Source organism: Ursus arctos, unplaced genomic scaffold (assembly GCF_023065955.2).
Source record: "Ursus arctos isolate Adak ecotype North America unplaced genomic scaffold, UrsArc2.0 scaffold_37, whole genome shotgun sequence".
NCBI classification, from domain to species: Eukaryota; Metazoa; Chordata; class Mammalia; order Carnivora; family Ursidae; genus Ursus; species Ursus arctos.
Window position 1 is genome coordinate 13,709,498 of NW_026623053.1, and position 24,622 is coordinate 13,734,119.

Genomic DNA, 24,622 nt, shown 5'->3' on the forward strand with positions numbered 1-24,622 from the left:
TAAAGACACACTTGTTCAGTTCTGTTTTGATAACTAAATTGTTATTATTAGTATGTAAAGTAATTCTTGTTGTTCCTGCTTCATTCCTTCCTTTCTATCACCATCTAAGGACAACTATTTTATAGAATTTCAAAGAAACTGGAGTGCATGTTGTAGTCACAGAGTTAATAGCAACATTTGCCGGCATAATTGTACTGGGGAAGGAACTGCCAGTCCTGCAGGGCAAGAGGAGCTAAGATTATATCTTCACGTTACACATCTTTAATTTTTAGTTTCTGCCACAAAGTAAATAAGGATTTGCTGTAGTGGAATTTGGAAGATGGGAACAAGGGCGCAGCCGTAGAATATAAACACTGACTTGATGCCCGTGTCATTGTGCAGAGATTTGCTAAGGAAACAGTAATGGAGAGACATCGAAATTCTAATCATCCCTTCCAGTCCACACAGTGTAATCACACTCCCTTCCCACCGTAGCTCATGACATAAAATGCCGAATTTTTAATGATTTTAACTACTTGCATTATAAAGAGGAGGATGGTGGTGGATGAGGCCATCCACAAATGCGGTTGTGTGATGTATTTGTTCTTTAGATTTGTTAGGTGGAGGTCTGGTTGTTTTTAATAAGCATTTCATCTTTCATTAAAATGGAGGAAGGAGACATTTTTCTTTACACCCAAACAAATGCAGAATAAAGAAGGAAATTAGCATTCATGTTAATTTTTCCACTTTATCTAAATGCTTACCATTTAACAAATATCATTAAAGACATAGCTTTAAAATGGAATTTCTTAAACATTATCATGAATGGTTTTTTTTAAAGGATTTTATTTATTTATTTGAGAGACAGAGAGAGAGAGAGAGAACAAGCAGGGGGGAGGGGCAGAGGGAGAGGGAAAAGCAGACTTCCCACCAAGCAGAGAGCTGGACTTGCAGGGCTCGATCCCAGGATCTTGGGATCATGACTTGAGCCTGACCTGAGCCAAAGGCAGATGCTTAACTGACTGAACCACCCAGGTGCCCCTATCATGAATGTTTTTAATGACTTGCAAACAGCATCAAGTCAGTAGAAATAAAGATGATCTTTTAAAGGTGTAATATTTTTCACTTAAATCAGTTATCTTTTTCGGTTGTCTGAATTGATTATTCATGTATCTATGAATGTAAATATAAATAAACCTTGGGAACCCAAGGCTAGGTTTTCTGGAGCTGCCAGTATGGTCATAAGAGTTTTGTATCCTAATGTACAAAGATTAGTATATACAGTAGTCTTTGCTGAGTATAATATTGAAGTAACTTTGAGACACTTGTTAAATATTTGGTGTATATTTAATTTTTAACAATGGGCAAATATTTATATTTTTAAATACTTTTATAACTCTCTTATCCAATGATAAAAAGAACATTCTAACAAACGTACTGTTTCTTTGTTAACATTTTTGAAGTGTAATATTAGTTTTATCCTTAGGTGAATATTTTAGCTCCTATATTTAGTATAATTTCTCTGTAATTCTAAGTTATAGGTTCCCTGAAGACAGGCACCACGTCTGACCCAGATTTGTAATTTGCACAATATCTTACACATAATCCTGTCAAGATATATTTGTCAAATGAATAAATGAAGGCCCTTAATCAATTATACTATTAAAAATGCATTGCTCCTTAGCCCTGTGACTTCCTCCTCCAACTCTGTAGGAGAAGGAGGCTTTGCTATTCCACTTAGTCGTGCACATAGGACTGAAAAACAACGTGAGATTCTCATCCGCTGTAATGCCAAATGTTTTTTGTGTTTAGCCAGAATGTAGCTGATAATAAATATCTTTAGAGAGTTCATTTCTGCACAAGGGAAATGCACTTTTTTAAGTTGAGGTGAAATTGGTATATAACATTAGGTAAGTTTTGGGTATATAGTATTCTACTTCGATGGTTCTGTACGCTACAAAGTGATCACCACCATAAGTCTACTTACCATCCATCACCATACAGTTGTGCCCTTTTTCCATTTCACCCACCCCACAACCCCCTCCCCCCCGGTAACCACCAGTCTGTTCTCTACAGGTTTGCTTTTGTTTTGTTTTGTTTGTTTGTTCTTTAGATTCCACATATAAGTGAAATCATATAGTATTTGTCTTTTTCTGTCTGACTCATTTCCCTTGCATAATACCCTCAAGGCCTGTCATGTTGTCTGAAGAGGTAAGATCTCATTATTTTTTTTTTGGCTGAGTAGTATTCCATTATATATATATATATATATATATATATATATATATATATATATATAATATAATATACATATATATATATTATATTTCACATATATATAATATGTATATTCCATCATATATATATATTATATTCTATATATATATTATATTCCATATATATATATATATATATATATATATATATTCCACATCATCTTTATTCATTCATCTATTGATGAGCGCTTAGGTTGTTTCCGGATCTTGGCTGTTGTAAATAATGTATCTTTTCAATTAGTGTTTTTGTAGTCTTTGGATAAATACCTAGAAACAGAATTGCTGGATCATATGGTAGTTTTATCATTAATTTTTTGAGAAATCTCCATACTGTTTTCCATAATGGCTGCACCGATTTAAGTTCTCACCAAGCCTATGAGGGTTCCCTTTTCTCCACATCTCCTCTAACACTTGTTATTTCTTGTCTTGTCCATCCTTACAAGTGTAAGCTGATGTCTCATTGTGGTTTTGATGTTCATTTCCTTAATAATCAGTGGTGTTGAACATCTTTCATGTGTCTGTTGGCTGTCTGGATGTCTCCTTAGGGGAAATGTCTGTTCGGATCCTCTGACCATTTTTTAATTGGGTTTTTTGTTTTTGTTGTTGAGTTGTACGAGTTCTTTATCTATTTTGGATATAAACCTCTTATTGGATATATGGTTTAAAAATAACTTCTCCCATTCAGTAGGTTGCCTTCTCATTTTCATTGATGGTTTTCTTGGCTATGCAAAAGCTTTTTATTTTGATGTAGTTCATTTGTTTATTTTTGCTCCCCCCCCCTTGCCTTAGGAGTTATAGCCAAAACACAAAAACAAAACCAAAAAATTACCCACATAGCTATGACTAATGTCAGGGAGCTTACCATCCATGTTTTCTTCTGGGAGTTATATGGTTTCAGGTCTTACATTCAAGTCTTTAATTCATTTGAGTTAATTTTTGTGAATGGTATAAAATAGCGGTCTACTTTCATTCTTTTGCATGTGGCTGTACAGCTTTCCCAACACCATTTATTATTATTATTTTTAGATTATTTATTTATTTTACAGAGATAGACAGCCAGCGAGAGAGGGAACACAAGCAGGGGGAGTGGGAGAGGAAGAAGCAGGCTCCCAGCGAAGGAGCCCGATGTGGGGCTCGATCCTGGAGCGCAGGGATCACGCCCTGAGACATAGGCAGATGCCTAACGACTGCGCTACCCAGGCGCCCCCCAACACCATTTATTAAAGAGACTGTCTTTTCCCCATGGTATATTCTTGTCTCCTTTGTGAATAATTAATTGATCATATATGTGTGGGTTTATTGCTGGAATCTCTATTCTGTTCCATTGATCTATGTGTCTGTTTTTATGCTGGTACCATACTGTTTTGATTACTATAACTTTATTGTATAGTTTGAAACCAGAGAGTGTGATACCCCCAGGTTTGTTCTTTCTGAAGATTACTTTGGCAATTCAGAGTCTTTTGTGGTTCCATATAAATTTCAGGATTATTTGTTCTACTTCTGTGAAAAATGCCATTAAAATTTTGGTAGGGATTGCATTGCATCTATAGATTACTTTGGTAGTATGGACATTTTAACAATGTGAATTCTTTCAATCCCTGGACACAGAATATCTTTCCATTTATTTGTATCTTCTTCAATTTCTTTTATCAGTGTCTTACACTGTTCAGTGTATAGGTCTTTCACCTCTTTGGTTAAATTTATTCCTAGATATTTTATTCTTTTTGATACGGTTGTAACCAGGATTGTTTTCTTAATTTCTCTTTCCTACAGTTCATTATTAGTATGTTGAAACACAACACATTTTTGTATATTGACTCAGTATCCTGCATCTTTACTAAACTCATTTATTGTTTCTAACAGGTTTTTGGTAAAGTCTCTAGGTTTTTCTAGATCTAGTATTATGTCATCTGCAAATTGTGAGTTTTACTTCTTTCTTTTCAATTTGGATGACTTTTATTTATTTATTTTTTATTTATTTGTTTATTTTTTTTGCCTACTTGCTGTGGCTACGACTTCCAATATTATGTTGAATTAAAGTAGGGAGACTGGGAGACTTTTATCCATTTATCCATTGAATATGATGTTACCTATAAGTTTGCCATGTATGGCCTTTATTATATTGAGATGTGTTCCTTGTGTACTCACTTTGTTGAGAGTTTTTATCATAAATGGATGCTAAATTTGTCAAATGTTTTTCCTGTTAAGATCTGTTGAGATGATCATATGATTTTTGCCCTTCATTTTGTTAATGGGGTATGTCACATTGATTGATCTATGACTATTGAACTGTCTTGCATCCCTGGAATAAATCCCACTTGATCATCTTGTATGAGCCTTTTAATGTATTGTTGAATTCAGTTTGCTAATATTTTGTTGAAGATTTTTGTATTAATGTTCATTAGGGATATTTGCCTATGAATTTCTTTCTTTCTTTCTTTCTTTCTTTCTTTCTTTCTTTCTTTCTTTCTTTCTTTCTTTCTTTCTTCTTTCTTTCTTTCTTTCTTTCTTTCTTTCTTTCTTTCTTTCTTTCTTTCTTTCTTTCTTTCCCTCTCTCTCTCTCTCTCTCTTTTGAGTCTAGCCAAGCGTTTGTCATTTTTGTTTATCTTTTCCAAGAACAGTCTCTTAGTTTTATTGATCTTTTCTACTGATTTTTTAGTCTCTATTACATTTATTTCCACTTTGATCTTTATTATTTCCTTCTTTCTATTAACTTTGATTTTTTGTTTGTTCTTCTTTTTCTAGTTCCTTTAGATGTAGAGTTAGGTTGTTTTTTTGAGATCCATTTTGTTTGTTTCTTGAGGTAGGCCTGTATTGCTATAAGCTTCCCTCTTAAAACTGCTTTTGCTGCATCCCATAGATTTTGATATGTTGTATTTCCATTTTTATTTGTTTCTAGGTATTTTTTTGACTTCTTTGATTTTTGTTGTTGTTGTTGTTGTTGTTGTTGACCCATTGGTTGTTCAGTAGAGTATTGTTTAATCTTTATATATTTGTGATTTTTCTAGTTTTCTTCCTGTAATTGATTTTTATTTTCCTACCATTGTGTTCAGAATAGGTGCTTGATATGATTTTAGTTTTCTTAAATTTGTAGAGACTTATTTTGTTGTCTAACATGTGATCTATCCTGGAGAATGTTCCTTGCAAACTTGAGAAGCATGTGTATTCTGCTTTTGGAAGGAATATTCTGTATATATCTGTTAAGTCCATGTGTTCTAATGTGTTATTTAGGTCTGATATTTCCATATTGATTTTCTGTCTGGATGATCTGTCCATTGCTAAGTGGTATTAAAAGTCCCCTACTATTATTTTATTATTGTCATTTTATTTCTTTAGGTGTTTAAATGTTTGCTTTATATATTTGGGAGTTCTTATGTTGGGTGCATAAATATTTACAAATGTTATATATATCCTCTTGTTGAATTGAACCCTTTGTCACTATATAATGGTCTTCTTTGCCTTTTATTACAATCTTTGCCTTAAAACCTATTTTTTCTGATAGAGGTATAGTGGCACCATCTTTCTTTTTACTTCTATTTGCATGGAATATCTTTTTTCATCCGTTTAGTTTCTGTCTGTGTGCATCCTTAGGTCTGAAGTGAGTGTCTTATATGCAACATATAGGTGGATCTTGTTCTTTTTATTCATTCAGCTATTCTTTGTTATTCATTGGAAAATGTAATCCACTTATATTTAAAATAATTGTCAATAGGTATGTGTATATTGCCATTTTGTTGATTTTGTAGTCCCTCTCTGTTCCTTTCTTCTATTGTGGTTTGGCGATTTTCTTTAATGTTATGTTTAGATTGTTTTCTCATTATCTTTTGTGTATCTGTTGTAGATTTTGGCTTTGTGGTTATCATGAGATTCACCTGTAATATCCTATGTATATAACAGTCTATTTTAAGTTGATAGCATCTTAAGTTTGAGCACTTTCTGACAAGTCTACATTTTTACTCCCCTCCCCAATGTGTTCTGTTTTTGATGTAGTAGTTTACATTTGTTTATTTTGTGTATCCCTTAACTAATTATTATGGTTATAGTTAATTTCACTACTTTTGTGTTTAACCTTCTTTAGCTTTCTAAGTTGTAATCTACTACCTTTACTATAAATGTGCTTTTGCCAGTGAGAGTTTTACTTGCACATGTTTTCTTGCTACCAGCTAGTGCCTTTTCTTTTCATCTTAAAGAAGTCCCTTTAATATTACTTGTAAGGCCAGTCTAGTGATAATAAACTACTTTAGTTTTGCTTATCTGAAAAACTCCTTATTTTTCCTTTAATCCTGAATGATAGCCTTGCCAGGTAGAGTGTTCTTGGTTTGAAGATTTTTCCCTTTAGCTGTTTAAATATATCACGCCACTCCCTCCTGGCCTGAAAGTTTTGGCTGAAAAATCAGCTGATAGCCTTATGGGGGCTCCCTTGTATGTAGGAAGTTGTTTTTCTCCTGTTGCTGTTAAGTATTGTCTCTCTATCTTTAAGTTTTGGCATTTTAATTTCATTTTGTCTTGGTGTAAATCTTTTGGTTCATCTTATTTGGAACTCTCTGTGCTTCCTGGACCTGAATGTCTATTTCCTTTCTAAGTTAGGGATGTTTTCAGCCATTATTTCTTCAAATAACTTTTCTACCCCCTTCTTTCTCTCTCTTCTTCATCTACAATGCTAATGCTATTCCTTTTGATGTTGTCCCACAGGTCCCTTAAGCTATCTTCACTTTTTAAAATTCTTTTTTTTTTTCTTTTTGCTCTTGTATTTGGGTGAGTTTTACTGCCCTGTCTTCCAGGTCATTGATCCTGTCTTCTAGTTCTTCTAGTCTGATGCTAAACCCATCTAGTGTATTTTTTAGTTCAGCTGTTGTATTTTTCAGCTCTGTGAGTTCTGTTCGGTACTTTCTTATGTTTTCTATCTCTGTTGAAGTTCTTACTGTGTTCATCCATTCTCCCAAGTTCATTAAACATCTTTCTGACCATTACTTTGAACTCTTTATCGGGTAGATTACTTATCTCCATTTCATTAAGGTCTTTTTCTGAGGTTTTGTCTTGTTCTTTAATTTGGAACATATTTCTATGTCTCTTTGTTTTGCTTGACTCTCTGTGTTTGTTTCTGTGTATTAGATGAAACAGGCACTTCTCCAAGTCTTGAAGGAATGGCTCTGTATAGGTGATGGAACTTATTGTTCAGCCTTGCTCTAGCTTTTGGTTGTTTCTCAGAACTTTGTGATTATCTAAGTAGCCTGATTTGTTGTTGATAGTTCCCTGCTATTGAGGGTGTGCCAAAACCTCTCAGTGTTGCAAAGGGAGGGATGTAGGACAGTGCCTAGTTTTAGGGTAATTGTAAGCCAGAACTTCAGGCAGCATCCTTTTAAGATATTTAAATATCAACAGTCTTGTGGGTCTGCAATGACTTCTAGAGCAGGAGATCTGGAGATATCCTTTGGACAACAGTTGCAAGTATCATGGCTTCAGATTTGTGTATAAGCTCCTTTCTGGGAGATATCAGCAAGCTTTGGTGAGATCAAAGGAGGATGCAATTATTGTATCTTCCCAGCCATGTTCCCTGGGGGTACCTCTGTAGCCTCTGGATGTATGGCAAACCTAAAATCTGCGCCTGAGGCCTGAAGCTCCAGGACAAGAAGATAGGCCTTTTTTACATGAAGACTGGAGACGCATTGTAGTCTGGTGTTTGTGTAGTGCTCTGGGGGTGGTAGCCTGCCAAAGACTGTCTCTTCAATTGTTTCAGATGTGGGGGAACCAGAAATACATTCCCCTTGGCCACCAGAGCCAGATGCTCAAGGAGCATCCCTTGTGTGCGTTTCACATTCCCGCCAGATATGGTGGGGTGGAGTAAGGCTTGAAGACACGGGGGAGAGTCCTGCTATGGTGCCTGAAGGCTCATGGCTGTGGTGTGTGGGGGCAGTGTGTTCAGCCAGCCTGGCCATGCCTGTAGCTACCGGGGGTGGGGAAATGTGAAAATGTCCCTCCACAGGGCAAACACCGATAAGACAAAAGCAGAATGCAAAAATGGTGCCCACTAGTGCTTTTATTCTCATAGAGAATTCCAACAGCTTCCTGCCTTTCTGGCAGACACTTTAATAATGTTAACAAATGAATTTCCTTCACTTGTGATGTAGGTGCCTTTCAAACTTTTGCTCTTGTGCTAGGTCCCTAGGCTACTGGGTCTGTGCATGGGCCCTTTAAGGGTAGTTTTTACATTCCCAATAGTTGTCCTAGAAGTAAGTCCCATTGGTTTTCAAGACCAGACACTTTAGGGGCTCATCTCTCCATTGCAGTTCCCAATGGCTGGGGTGTCAAACCCCCTTGCTCCTCAGGGATAAGCTTCATATTATGAGATCCCTCTCGACCTGGGTCATGGAGTTAAAGGATTTTTTCCTCTGTTGGTTCCTGCTGTTCTTGGTCACTCTGCTTTAAAGAATGAAGAGGTAGACCAGACAGAGTGGTGGGCAGCAAAGCAAGGTTTATTGAATGATAGCAAAGTGTTTAGTACAAAGCTCCTGAGAAGGAAGGGGACCCAAGAGGTTTTATGGGCTTTAGGAGTTTTTATGGGCTTGTGGGTGCTGTTTTAATGTGATTAACCCTCCCTGTGCCTGTCATCTAATCAGGTTTTTGTCATCTATCTATCACATGGGAAAGGGTAGAGGGCTCCTTCCAGGGTGGTGTAAAATCCTTTTAAGGGTAGTCTCCTCTTAGGGTGGGGGCCCCTTGTCCTTGCCTGCCTGCCTTCCAACTATCCTTCATCAATGACACCTGAGGTGAGATTTCTTTCTAGACTGTGTCTCTGCCTATCCCACCCCCTCAATGTGGCCCTTCTATCCTTTGCTGTGGAAGCGCTGCTCAGTTAGCTTTCAGGTCCTTTTCAGATGGAATTGTTCCATATGTAGCTGTATATTTGTTGTGTTCATGGGAGGAGGTGAGTTCAGGATTCTTCTGTACTGTCAAGTCAGACTCTCCTCAAAGGAGATGCACTTTGAATTCAGTCCCAAAGGTAAGTTGTTTTAGGAAATTATGGACCACCTACAATGATGACAAAGGCAAAAATGTACCAAATAACCAGGATCCTGAGGCAGTGGGGGTGGGGTGCAGTAGCACTATAAAGGCGATAGCTCTAAATCCTGGAGTATGGGGAGCTCTACCAAACAAAATCATGGAGATTTAGAAGTGTAGATTCTCATCAACCCTGGAAGTCCTTGTCAGGTCCCATGGGGCCTTGAGACCTGTAGGTGCTTCCAGAAGAAGGGGCAATCTGGGCTAGTTGCATGGGTGGGATACAAAGGGAAGGAAATAGAGACGTCAATATATATGTTGTAAATATATAAGGAAGAGGAAAAGCCATGTGCTTAAAGATACTACACCGAAGGTTAAGAAAAGTCTGTGTAGTAAAAGTAGGAATATATTTCCAAATAATAATGTTATTGTCAGAAAAAGTACAGTCTTCTCTCTCACCCCCCTCTCATATAAAGGATCCTCCGGAGTAACTGTGGGCTCTTCCAAAAACAAGCTGTGGCATTGTTAATGTCTCCTCCAAAAGCTAGAATTATTCCTCTTTTTTTTTTAATGAGAAATCAGATTTTATTAAGGTAAGACAAGTTCCTACCCAGAAGACTTAAAACTTGTTTTGAAACATGTTGTGAAGGTTACCACATGAAGACAATAGCTAAAGTTTTCATTCTCTATGCGTGTGACTGTCCTGGTTAGTTTCTGATATGATATATGACATTAAGATCACTCTGTTAGCTGAACAAAACATTATCAAGTGATTCTTGAATTAAGGAAGCTTTTCTCCTTTTTTATTCCTAGAGAAAAGAAAGCAAGTTACGTATTTCAATAATTTTCTTTTGTCAAAGAAAAAATAGTCCCCTTTCTAAGTGAGAATGAAGCCCACGGTTTCAGAAATCAAGCTGAAGCTGCCGCAGCCTTCAAATAATCTGTTTTATTTCTTGGTACATTTTAAACCAGTTCAACTTTTCAAACTCAGTACAATTTATTCAACCAATTTTTATACAGTGCCTATATTATACCCTGTGCTGTGCTGGGTGCTGTTGATACAGCAGCAAACACATAGACAGAAGTCCCTGCCCACATGAGGCTTCTAATCCACCAGGGGAAGATGGACAATACAAACTAAGTAGCATATTTGGCTAGATACAGTAAATATGTATGAAGGAGTATAGGGATTGCAGGGGGGTGGGTGTGAGTTGAATTTTTAAGTAGGAGATCAGAGAAGACCCGAATGAGAAGATGACATTTCTGTGAAGACCTGAGGGAGGTTAGGGACTGAGCTGTCATGCAAACAAGGTCCAGTGCCCCTAAAGCATACCGACTAGCCCTGCTGGAGCAGGTCAGGATAGGTTGAGGACTGGGTACTGACCGTTGGCATGGGGAATGTGGACAAAAGCCTGATTGGAGTGTATTCAAGAGAAAATAGGAGAAAAATTGGACGCAGTGAATATAGAGAGCATATGTAAAAGTGATTTTGCTATAGCAGGAAACAGAGATATGGGGCTTTGGCCAGAGGATAGATTAGTGTCAGTTGGTGTCTAGGGATTATTTTTTATTTATTTATTTATTTATTTATTTATTTTGTCCTCACCAAGGGAAAAACAACAGCATTTTTCTGGCTGATGTGCTTGTGCTGATGAGAATAATGCAGAGGAGAGAAAAAAACCTAATGCAGGAAAGAAGGACAATTTACTGCAGAGGTGATCATCTTTATGTAGATAAGAGGAGGTCTGGTGCACAGGTGAAGGGGTTGGTTTTAGATAGAAATATGGAAAGTTTCCACAAAAACAGGAGGGAAGGAAGAGGTTGTGGGCCCAGATGCAAGTAGACAGGTAGCTGTGGTGGGAAGCTGTGAAGTACAGTGTGAGTGAGCAGACAGACCTCTAACAGCATGAGTTAAGACAGAGTGAAATTAATTTTAATGTTCTCAGGATACTTTACTCAGCAAAGGATGCTGGGACATGCAGTGATGATGAAATAATTGACATTTCTTAACTAAATCAGTGCTTTTTAGGACAAGGGTAAGGCATATGTCTATATGTGATTATAAAAGTGATTATGTGTTTAATCCCTCAAGATTGTTAGGAAATTTAACCCCTAGATTTATCTTGGGTTAGCTATTTTGTTACTAGATGCAATATCAGGGGGAAGTATATGGCTGAGTAATTATTCAGGCCCCAAAGAAGGTTATTGAATTTGGATCACCACATACAAAGCCAAATTTAAATGAAATATTTTAGCACACTGTGTCTTCTGTTCTGATTAAGTTATTAATTTGTAGTCTGAATCTAAAGAGGAATATCCCTAGTGACTTAGGCTCTAGGTGCTTATAAAACAAAGGGGGAAACATGCTATTAATGATAAGCAGCGAAGAAATAATACTCAACCTCAGATGAGAATGCGGTGTTTCTAACTTTATTATGTGTATTAGTCTGCTAGGATGGCAATAGCAAAATACTACAGACTGGGTGGCTTAAACAACAGAAATTTATTTCTCACAGTTTTGGAGGCTGAAAATTCCAGATCAAGATGTTCAGGTTTGGTTTCTGGTGAGACATCACTCCTTGGCTTGGAGATGTCCACCTTCTTGCTGTAGCCTCACATGGCCTCTTCTCTGTGTGATACTCTTCATCTTCTTATAAAGACACCATTGCTATTGGATTAGGTCTCTACTCTTGTGACCTCATTTAATCTTAATTCCCTCCTTAAAGACCCTGTCTCCAAATATGGTCACATTGAGGGTTAGGGCTTCAACATATGCATTGAGAGTGAGGGGGTAGTCAATAACATTACATTAAAGATTTACTAGAAGTACAATTTACTAGAACCTCTTAGGTGTTTATTCCCTTCTCAATGCAGTGTTTTCAAAGTATATCAGGAAGTAGGTGCTTTATGAGCATATTTGGACTAACTCATCAGGTGAGTCTCTTGCCATGACAGAAAAAGGGAGGTGGAAAAAGATAAGGTCATCACAGAAACAATGACATCTTCTGCTGGCATGTTGTTGGATAGCATCCAAATTCCCTAACCTGACATCTTCTACAGCCTACCCCCTTCACTGTTAGACTCTTCATCCAAATGCCCCAAAGCTCCAGCCACCATTCTCTGAACATGCCACATCCTTTCATGACTCTTGTCTTTGAACAGACAAATTACTCTGCCTATAAAGATATCTATCTGCTTCTTCACCTGACAAAATCATACCCATATTCCCAGATCTGGTTCAAATGCCACCTCTCTCAAGCTTTTCTTGCCCATTCCTCACTTTCAGACAATTGCTTTTTTAATTCCCATCCTCACCCACATTCATTTCATTGGGATTCTTGTAGCCATCTGTTGGCATAACTCTTTCCTCCACTATACTGTAGTTCTTTGGGAAAAGTAGTCCCTTCTTGTTTTGTTCTTCTTTGTACCTACAGTCCGTGGTGTAGTTCCTGACACATGATAAAGGCCCAATGAATATATGAGTAATAAATGGATGGATGTATGAATGTACAATTCAATTACTCAGTAATTATTTCCTGAGCTCCTATCATGTTCCAGATACTGCCAAGGTGTGAGGAATACAAAATAGCAAAGGAGATAGACAGACACAGCCTCATTATGGAGCTTGGAATCTGGAGACAGAGACAGAAAAGCATAAACCAATAAATACAAGAATTTTAAATTGTATTATGTTCTGGGAAGGAAATTAACACTGTTCCAAAAAAGAAAAGAATAGAGTGAATCTAGCTTTGGTAGGGTAGTCAGGGAAGACCTTTCTTTGAGATAAAATCTCAACTGAGAGCTGATGGACAAGAAGACATTAGTAAGAGAATGTTCCAGAGAAAGAGAACAATATGTGCAAAGGTCCTGAGACAGGAAAGAGCTGTTTAAAGAGCTGAAAATAGGCAGGGATGACAGGATGACAGAGAGACAAGTATAAAATGACATCTGAGGTAGGCAAGAACCAAATCCCTTAGAGCATGGAAGAAGTTTTTGGGTTTTGTTTTGTATTGTTTGTTTTTGTCTGAATACAGTATGAAACCAACTTATGTTTTATAAAAACCTCTGTGGCCACTGCAAAGGTGGATTGGAGGGGCAGGAATGAATGAGGAGAGATGCACATTAGAAGATCATTGTTGTACTGCAAGGGAGAGGGGATGAAGTCTTGGATTAGGCTGGAAGGAATGCAGATTGGGCAGACAGGCTGGAGAGACATTTTGGGAGAGGAATCAATGGAATTTAGAGAGTAAATGGCTGTGGGAAATCAGACAAGGAGGAGTTAGGGATGACTTTCAGTTTTCTGACCTGAGCAAAACATGGTGCCATTTGCTTGAAAGGAAAGACCTAAGTTCAGAAAGTCCTGGGGGGTGTGGTGAGGATGAGAATGGAGAGTTCTGTTTTGCATTCTTCTGCCTAAAATACATCCAAGTAGCAATGTCAGGTGGTTGGTTAGATATGTAAATGTGAAGCTCAGAGGAGAACATTGGAAGCCATTACTATATAGACTGCATTGAAAGCCATGGAAAACAGTATAAATGAAGAAAAGCAGTCCAGAATTAAGCCCTGAAGCAACAACTACCAGTGATCTCAGCTATGATTCAGAAATTAATCAATGAACCATCTGTAAAACAGATTTGGGGACGGTGGAGAAGGAAAGAGGGAGAATGACAGAGAATCCATCACATTAGGTCAGCCAAGGGGTAATGCAGACCTCGAGTAGAGTAAGTGAGAACTGATCCTTGTTTTGTCCTCATACGCGCTCTTCCATGGCATTCTCATTTCATCTCCTAATGTCAGCCCTTGCTTCTAGGTTTATATATCAGGCTTAATATTTCCACTTGCTTACTGAACGTCTCATTTTGGATATTCTACCAGTACCTCAAACCAAAAGACTCAAATCCAGCTCATCTGTTTCATCCATCCGTAGTGCTCTTTTTATACACCTACTCCCGTTGATGATACCACGGACCTCTCTGACCAGGAAGTAACAAGTTGTTCTGTTACTGAATCTATTCTCTCTTACTCCTTTTTATTTTCCTTAATGAGTAAGTTGCCAATTCTGTTGATAACACATCAGTAATGTTATTTAACCAAGCTGAGCTACCATTTGTAAAATATAGTCCAAAAGTGTCCACTACTATCATAAGTGCTAATAAATAAAATTCTTTTAATCAGAGATTGTTACTATTTTTTTAAGAAGGGTATTTTCTTCAAATCTTCCTCCTAAAAATTTATCTTCAGACTAAGATATTGTATGAGAAAAATTTAACCAGTCTGCAGAGATTTAGACTGACAAAGCCATTCAACCTTAACAGAAGGAGATTCTTTGGTTCTATTTTATCATCATGTTTAGGAATGAATCACTGAAAGCAGAGAGAGAGATAGAGATGAATAGGAAAGACTTGGGCCATCTAATTCATCTCTTTGTTAGTGCAGAGAAGTTTCCTATGTCAATTCCTGTGAGATATTGTGCAATAAAGTCTTACATTGCAACATTTCAATCATTTTCATAAGGTAACTAATTATCTTTCAAGTTGTTCTCAGCATTGTTCTCTGAACTCTTTTCCATGTATTCCTGTCATATGAGAGGTGTGTCCTTTTGTACACAGAAATGGCCTAGGATCTCAGAGGGATGAGTTCCAATTATTTTTTCCTAGTAGTGATGTCTACATTAAGTTGACCTCACTCTTGATGACTCTTTTTGTGATGAGTGGCACACATTTGTGAAATCATTATCTGGAACAAGGAGTGGTCCAGCTTGTTGCCTTAGGACAGTTAAAAACTAATGAGAACCTCTAGGGATCAAACATGACTCTTGGCACCTAATGGTGGGGATACACTATTCAAATGGGGTTTTCAATAAAATACTTGGTGTGGGAAGATCTCCCCATTATCCCTACAGTCTTGAGGGGGAAGGTAGAAAAGGGTTAGCAGTTGGGAGGATTATTGTTTTTCAGTTCTTTGACCACTAGTTACCAATTAGTTTGGGCAAGAAAAATTCACATAAACCAAGTACAGATTACAGTTTTTAACTGATTTCTGAAACTTCAATGATAAGAATGTAGAGTTTTCACATTTTTTGAAAGTTCCTCCTCCATATTCTAGAGCATTCAGAATTAGCTACTTGTAGAGAGGAACATAGGAACATAGGAACTCCAGAATGGTTTGAGATATTACATTTCATAAACCACCCTTTTCATTTACAGAGTCCTGATTTGCTCTTTTTAAACAGCTGCCACTCTATAACACTGTTTTTTTGGGTTATTTTTTTCTTCCATAGTCGAGTTTATAAAGCCAGAGAACAGGCAAAAGGCCTTGGTTGGCTCACGAAAAGCAGAAGGTCGTGTCTGACCTGGCTTTTCTTAAACGTGATAGAATTCTGGCAACTACCCAACAGCTGACCCAGAACGGTTTTTAACACAATATGTAATTAAATTAGAAAGCAGTTTTAAGGCTTATCAGAAATGTGAATGGACATGCTTGGATTTGGTGAAGTAGGGCTGAAAGAAAGAAGAGTTCCTTTGGTCCACAGTGCACACAAACTCAGCATTTCTCCCTCCACGTTACCGTGGGCAAGCATTCCCCATCTCATCTGGTGTTCTGGGGAACCCTAAAGCCACAGGGATCATAACAGCTGCAATAAATAAAGCATCTATTCAATACATTTCCATGCCAAATATTATTCAGCATTCTTTTGGCCTTGGTTTGATAGAAAACAGCATGGTGAACTTACTACCTCTCTTTACTCCAGTAAGCCCCAAGTAACTCTGAAAGATGTAACAATTCAAACCAACATGTAAGCAAAATCACCATTCCTTCTGTTTTAAAATTAAGATAATAATACAGAGGACCCAAAAAATGTAATAAAGGAAGTCTGTTGTCACTACTGAAGATGTGTTAGAATTGGTACTAGGCTTTTTTTATTCTTCTCAGGGAAGATAATGAGAAACATTCAGAATATGCGTCCATGCAAATGTATGGGTTGGAGGGAGGTCTTTAAAAAATAAATGTTACGTATGTGGCAATATGAGGAAGAATATTATTAAGGAATTTCACAGAATTTTTATGTAAAATCTCATCATACAGTATTATGATCTCAGGGATATTTGGTGATATTTACTGAGTCTTCTCAGAGTTCATTTATTCAGGTCGTATTTTAAGGAGGAACTTATAAGATTCAGATCTAAAATATAATTCTGTAATATGCCCAGCTGATCCCATTAAATCCAACCCGAAAAGGAGCAGTATAACGATGTGAACAATTCCCGTTCTTTGAGTTGTTACACCTCACTTGAAATGCATTCCTTCTGGATTAACACAGCAGTTCCTCTTTGTTTCTCTCTCCAGGCTGAGGTTCAGCTATGCTACCTGGAAGCACAAAGAGATGCTGTCGAGCAGATGTCCCTCAAGCTGTACAGTGAGCAGTACACCAGCAGCAGCAAGAGGAAAGAAGAGTTTGCCGATATGTCAAAAGTTCATTCAGTGGGAGGCAATGGGTAGGGAGCTATTCTTTTTTGTTGTTTGACTGTCGCTAATCTCTACTTTTTCAATGATTCTCCGCTGGTCGGTGTGCAGCAGGCATTTCCTCCTTAGCGAACAGACTTGGGAGAGCAGGCTTGTATGTTCTGTTGCATTTGTGAGAGAATGGGAGAGTGTGGATTTTATCAGCCCCTGTCATCTAACCCAGAACATCCTAACTTGGTGGTTCTTTTTTTCAAAGCAGCTTTTTTACAAATTTCAATTCTCTGTTTCCAAAGCAGAGGTGGTAGGAGTGTTTGTGGGACTACACTGTGCCTATGGTGTTGGTTTTTCTTCTTCATAAATCATTTTTTCCGTGTTTTTCCCCCTTTACCGTTTATTTTAAAGTCTATCCAAAGAACTTTTAAATATCAAAAGCTCACTGGAAATTTGGTAGAACATAATTTTCCTGACAACATAGATACTTAATAATTCTTTAGAGACCTTGGGTTAGCCAGTTGGCTTCACATAAAGTCGATTGGAATAACAGGCTAGCACTAGAATTGTCTATGGTACGTGAAAGAACCGAACAACTTCAGTGACCCACCAGTTTCATTCAGCCTGAGACATATGGCTGTATTTACCTTCTACTAACTTCACATACTATTAAATAATTAACTCATGCACTCAGATATTTCCAAATGGCTTTAAAGTTATGCAAATATTGTGTGTGTATGTGTATATATTTCTTTTTTTGTCTTTTCTGGCTCAATTCTATTATTTTTAAGTAATATTAAAGAGTAAAAGAGTACTAGTTAAATTTAAATATTTCATTAGTTTAATGACGTAATAATAGTATACTCATAAAAATGGAAACAGTAACCTATTTCACTTTTATACATGAGCCAGGCAGCAAGGGGGAGAAACTGTTCCCCCAAGTTCCATCACATGTTAATAAGCGTCATATAAACCTGGGGTGTGACTATAGCCAAAATATTCCCTGAAAAGTCAGGAGGAAAGAAATCTTTTCATGTACTTGTTTTCATTTGTATTTTAAGTGTTTATAGTTACAGATATTTGGGGATAAATTAAGTACAGATTATAAATTCTGTCTTGTGATATAACCCGGGGTCTAAGAATCCAGGGAAAGGGTAAGAGTCATAATTCTATTTAGGAAACGGCAATGGACTTTTCAAATTTTCAAATTTCAAATTTTCAAATCTATATAATTTTCTGCTGTAGCAGGATTATTTTATATATAGACACATTATGTGTATATTTGATTTCTCTTATGTGATTCAGGAGACATGCCTAAGTACTTGTAAGAAGAAAAGCATAGCAGCAAATAACAAAGAAAAGGTTAAATCTTGGAGCATGAACAATAAGCTGTTTTGAGGCTTTAATGTGCTTTAATTTCTCTCAGTACCTAAATAGTCTTTGGTGTAGATGCAAGCACAAACTTTAGGTCACATTCTCATGTTTTCTAAAAGCCCCGGGGACTGAGCGGGCACCACGTGCTTCTGACCTCAGATTCCAAGGACCCAACCTGAGTACTTACTCTGGGCTCCACAAATCATACATTTGCCGTGGGAATTGCTTAGTTAACAGCAAGCATTGTTCCGTGAAGTGGGAGTAGGTGAACTTGCCTGATATCCTTTGTTTATGCTCCTTGGGGTGCTGAAGGCTGTGCATTGTGCAGAAATTTAAGAGTGTACTGAAGAAAAGGCAGCTATTTAATACTAAGGACAAAAACCATATACTCCTTTCTGTTTTCTGTTTACATACAGAAAAGCATTGTTGGAGGAATGCATGTGGGTGAGGTTATCTGGGGTGTCCTGCCCCTAAGATTCCCTGCCTCCACAGTCAAATCCTTAATTCTGGAGCCTTAAGAACACAGCCTTGTAAAATTATCTGCTCCAATGATACATAAACTTCATTAACCGTTCCTTTTGTTGCATAGAATGAGCATTGTTTCCAATAAGCAATTGTGGGAATAGTGTGGGCTTTCTAGGGTCTTCATTCCATATGCAGACATCCTATCCACTGAAGAGAAAATTAAGCTGCTGATACAATCATATATTTTTATTTCCTCCCCATGTCTACATGCGTACTATGGATATGTGGTTGAAAAAATGTATCAGCTACTCCAGGGAAGACTCAGCGGCTAGGTAGAATGTGATCTTAAATTTCTAGAAGGTTTACCTAACCACAATATTGCTTAGAGATGACTTGTAACCTCTCTGGCTTGATGAAAAGTTGGGTGTCAAGGTGATAGAGCAGAGCTTATATACAGCTATGAACTGTGTGTTTAGCAGTCATGAATATGTGTGGTGAAAGATTTCGCTGAGTGTATGTGAAGCTGTGTGAGCACTCGTAACAGAGTTGTTTACCTAGGGGAGACATTTGCCGCTGGCTCCAGCATCACAAAGTGGGAAACTGGCTTCCAGGGGAGCCTGCAATGCAGGAGTCACTGATGATTCTTGGTGGGAGCAGATTGGTGCTTTTCATGCCTGCCAATTTAAATGAAAGCACTTACAGATTGTTTTGTTTCTTTTGCCCAGTAAATATTCCCTGAAGGCCTACTGTGTGAATGGCACGATGGCCTGAGCAGAGTTTGTCAAGAGCACTTACCTTTTGTATATTTTGTAAAGTGTAACCATCTCTTTTCCTGACACCTCTTTCTATCAAGAGGTTGTCTGATTTCATTTTTTAAATGAATTTCAAAGATGCTGTTTAATTCATTAAGTAGCATCCTACTTGCTGTCAAGACTTACTGTCGATCACAAACCATGTCTTTTGTTCAGTTTATAAATGATAGAACTGGGAGGCAAAAAGGCTGTGTGATTGGCACGCCCAGGATGGTTGTTTAAGTTGGAGCTGAGACCTCAACGCCAAGCCCTGGGTCCAAATGCAGTGGACAGTTCGTCAAGGCATGCTTTGCCTTCTCTCTGAGGATTTCATTCAGACTCTTGATAAACGTTTTTTCCTCTGAATCCTATGTTGTGCATATTCCATAGTGTATGAAATTAAGTTATGGTATTTTTCTACTCTGGAGAAATTGAAGAGTCTTAAGGAGATTTCGTTAAAGCCTCAAGGAAGTTTGGGCAAAAACATTGGGAAGTAAGCTTCAATGAACCCGAAATCAACTTCTTTCATTAATTTGCCAAATATTACTAATAGGAAATACAGAAATTAAAGGCAAAAAGGAGAGGCTCACAAGTAGGAGGAGTCAGTTTGTAAGCAACATAGATTAAAGGATCACAGGTGCTAGGTTAGAAGTCTTTATTGGGGGGCGCCTGGGTGGCCCAGCTGTTAAGCATCTGCCTTTGGCTCAGGTCATGATCTCAGGGTCCTGGAATCAAGCCCCTGCATTGGGCTCCCTGCTCAGCAGGAAGCCTGCTTCTCCCTCTCACACTTCCCTTGCTTGTGTTCCCTCTCTCACTCGCCTTGCTTGTGTTCCCTCTCTCGCTGTCTCTCTCTGTCAAATGCATAAATAAAATCTTTAAAAAAAAAAAAGAAGTCTTTATTGGGTAGGGGCTGTGGCTCATGGAAGGCAGAGCTCAATTCTCACTATCGTGGGGGGAGTTGGAGCAGATCAGGAAAGACAGCAGAGAGAGGACTGTGGAGATGATTTTTAAAAGAAGGCTTGGTCAGTGATGTTGAGCGTCTTTTCATGTATCTGTTGGCCATCTGTATGTTTTCTTTGGAAAAATGTCTATTTAGGTGCTCTGCCCATTTTTTTATAATTGGATTATTTGTTTTTTTGGTGTTGAGTTGTGTAAGTTCCTTATATACTTTAGATATTAACTTTTTATCAGATAGATCATTTGCAAATATCTTCTCCTATTCAGTAGGTTGACTTTTTTGTTTTACTGATGGGTTTCTTTACTATGCAAAAGTTTTTTATTTTGATATAGTCCCAGTAGTTTATTTTTGCTTTTGTTTCCCTTGCCTTAGGAGATGTGTCTAGAAATATGGTGCTATGGCTGATGTCAGAGAAATTACTCCTGCCTGTGTTCTCTTCTAGGATGTTTATGGTTTCAGGTCTCACATTTAGGTCTTTAATCCATTTTGAATTCATTTTTGTGTATGCTGTTAGAAAGTAGTTCAGTTTTGGGGTGCCTGGGTGGCTCGGTCGGTCAAGCATCCGACTCTTGATTTTGGCTTAGATCATGGTCTCAGGGTTGTGAGATCAAGCCCTGCATTGGGCTCTGCACTGAGGATGGAGCCTGCTTAAGATTCTCTCTCTTCCTCTGCCCCCCTACCCCCCCACTCTCTCTCTCTCTCTCAAAAAATTATTCTTTTACATGTAGTTCTCCAGTTTTCCCAGCACCATTTATTGAAAAGACTGTCTTTTCCCCAAGAATATACTTTCTTGCCTATGTGTATTGCAGGATTATTGACAATAGCCAAGACACAGAAGCAGCCTAAAGATCCATCAGTAGATGAATGGATAAGGAAAATGCAGCATTTATTCACAATGGACTATTACACAGCCATAGGAAAGGATGAGATCATGCTATTTGAAACAACATGGATAGACCTAGAGGGTGTTAGCTAAGTGAAATGAATCAGGCTGAGAAAGACAAATACCAAAGATTCCACTCATAAATGGAATCTAAAAAAAATGAACAAACAAACAAAAAGCAGAATCAGAATAACTACAGAGAACAAACTGTTAGCTGACAGAGGGGAGTGGGGAAGGGGTGAGCAAAATGGGTGAAGGGGAAAGGAAGATACAGGCCTCCAGTTATGGAATAAGTCACAGGAATAAAAAGCAGAACAGAAGGAATACAGTCAATGATATTGTAATAGTGATGTAACGGGACAGATGGTAGCTATACTTTAGCATAACGAATACACCTGTCAAGTCACTAAGTTGTATGCCTGAAACTAATGTAACATAGTGTGTTGACTGTACTCAAAGAGAAAAGAAAGAAAGCAGGCTGGGTCAGGGGAAGAGCTTTTCAGTTTAATCTGAACAAATGTTTATGGAGCACCTACGAAGACAGACCATGGTCCCTGCCTTCATGAAATTTACAGTCTAGCAAGAAGTGTGGCAGTAAGCCAGTATTTACCTGGGAGATGAGAGAGAAGGGGGAGCAGAGGGTGCTAGGGGGGCTCAGAGCAACAGGGTGGCCTCCATGAGGCCAAGTTGCATGTGTCATGCTCACCACACTCTGCCCTGCATCTGGTGGTTGGTGAGTGCTAGATGCTCAGCGAATGAATGGATGCGTAAACGAAGAGCCGGAAGTGATCTGGGGCTCAGAGAGAGGGAGCAAGGCCTGGAATCCTCAGACTGTCCGCTGGTTCCATATGACTGGAAAGCAGGCTAGAAAGAGGGTGTGTGAAAAATAAGGCTTGCGAAGAAGGGGAAGTCCTGCTCCTGGAGTTAATCATTGAATTCATGGGTCTTAAGGAGGATAGTGTGTGAAAATCACCTGAGGAGCCTTTAAGCTGATAAATGCCTGTCTACCCCACCCCGCTGGAAATTCTGATTCAGTAGGCAGGCATGAGCCAAGATATAAACATGTTCTAACGCCCAGCAGTTGAGAACCTCTTCGCACTAGTAGTTTTCACAGTGTGTTCTCTGAACCAGCAGCATCAGTATCTCCTGGGAATTTGTTAGAAATGCCAATTCTTAGTCCCACTCCAGACCTACTAAATTGGGAAGTCTAGAGCCGGGGACCAGCAACCTTTGTTTAATGAGCCCTCCAGGTGATTCTAATGCTGCTGTTTGAGAAACAGTGCTTTTGTCAATGAAGATTTTAGTTTAAAGAAATTAATTGAGAACGTGGAGACTGCATTAGAGACTAAAGCCAGAGAGAATCAATGACCCATCAGATGAGGGGAATGAGGAAGAGAGAGAAAGGAGCCACTCTGATGTTCTAATTGCTAGTTCAGGGATGAGGAAAAAAATAGGATTTGGATTCAAATGACTTTTGTGTCATTTAACATTGAATATTTGTTGAACAACTGTTAAGCGAAGTCTGTACCGGGGATGTAGAGACAATAGGACACAGTGTGTTGCAGATGGATGTAAATCAGAAAAATCTTCCTGAAGTGTCATGGAATATACCTCATGGCCAGAAGTGACGATGAGAACGCTTCCTATGGAGGCAGCAGTGTGTATGAACCTCTAGAACCAGTAAAGACTGCCCAGCATGTCAGCTTTGAAACACTATTCTGGCAGTAGTGTGGAGAATAGATTGGCAAGGGCAAGAGTAGGCAGTGCTCCATGAAGATGCTCTTCTAGTCATCCACGTGACAAATAGGGCCTGAGCTAGGACTGTAGCAATGGAAGCTCAGAGTTTCCAATGGAAACTGAAAGAAGGAAGTTGAAGACAGGCCTTGGACACCAAGTGGGTAGGGGGCATTAACGGAGGGGGAGTTGAAGAATGGACTTCCATGATTCAGTCTTGTGCCGTCTGGCAGATGGACATGTCACTCACTGAGATGGGGAAGAAAGGGGAGGAGCAGGAGTGGGGGAAAGAAGCTGAGTGTGTGAGACGTGGTTCTTTAGATGGTCTGTGGAACATCCAAGTAGAAATGCCCACGGAGCAGGTCTGGAGCTCAGGAATGTTTGAGGCTCTTCAACCATAAACAAGGACAATGGTAACTCTGGGGCAGCAGAGGCTGAGAGAGGTAGGAACTTACTTTATGGTAAACGACTCCCCTACCCAGATGGACATGACATTATCTTTAAGGAATGTTTGTTTGAAAAAAAGTATGGATAATCCGAACATTTTTAATTCAGTTGGAACCTTTCCTGCTATATTAAACAAGTCATCCAAAATAAAAACTCCGTCATTGAGGATTCCAGGTGGTATCTTGATTGGTAGGAATTTAGGGCTACAGTCACCTACTATTTTCTGTCTCAAAGCTGCAGGTAAAAGCTTCTGATCCTAGATATTAGAGTGAACTAGGACTGCTCAGATTGCTTTCAATGACACAAATAATATTTACCTTTAGGGATAGTCATGAATTTCCCTCTAGTCTAATTTTTTTTTAAAGGAGGAGAGAGTGTCTCCTGGATTAAAAATTAGAGACTGGAGTTCAAGTTGGCATTCTGCTGCTTTTTAGCTTGGTGACCTTGATTGGGACACTTAACTTCCTCAAAAGGCAATATCTCTGTCTGTAAAATGAGAATAGGTATCCTAGTCTACTTCATATTCTTAAATTTTTTATTTATTTATTTTTTATTAACCATAGTATAGGAGACATACAATGCTATGTTAGTTTCAGGTGCACAACGTAGTGATTCAGCAATTTTACACATTAAGCAGTGCTCACAGTAATAAGTATAATTACTCTTTGTCACCATACAATGTTTTATAATATTATTGACCATATTCCATATGATCTACTTTTCATCTCTTGTTATTTATTTATTTATTATTTTTATTTTTTTTAAGATTTTATTTATTTGACAGAGAGAGACAGCGAGAGAGGGAATACAAGCAGGGGGAGTGGGAGAGGGAAAAGCAGGCTCCCCACTGAGCAGGGAGCCCAATGCAGGGCTCGATCCCAGGACCCTGGGATCATGACCTGAGCCAGAGGCAGACGCTTAACGCCTGAGCCACCCAGGCGCCCCTCTGTTACTTATTTATTTTTTAACTGGAAGTTTGTACTTCTTAATCCCCTTCACCTATTTTTCCCATCCCCCTACCCCCCTACTCCATATACTTTTTGTAGCACAGAAATACAATAATTGATAAGAAAATATCTAAAATATTTATAATGTAATAGATGTATAAAAATTAGTTGATAAAATATGCATTGAGCAACTACTATGTTGCAGGGAGTGGTATGAGATGCTCGAAACAGAAAACATAAAAAAACCTTAATCTCTATTGTCCTCAGTCTAGTGAGAAAGACAAAGACACTCAGATACAACCTTATGAAACAGT

At 38.3% G+C, this 24,622-nt stretch overlaps 1 protein-coding gene across 4 annotated transcripts in view; it reads left to right on the top strand.

Moving 5' to 3' along the window:
• Positions 1-24,622, top strand: part of AKAP6 (A-kinase anchoring protein 6) — a 457,477-nt gene that overhangs the window by 314,605 nt on the left and 118,250 nt on the right. For all 4 annotated transcript variants that reach the window (XM_057306386.1, XM_048222174.2, XM_026513573.4 and 1 more), the window contains exon 8: positions 16,602-16,750. In XM_057306386.1, the coding sequence (XP_057162369.1) occupies positions 16,602-16,750 (149 nt within the window). The remainder of the gene's footprint in view (positions 1-16,601; positions 16,751-24,622) is intronic.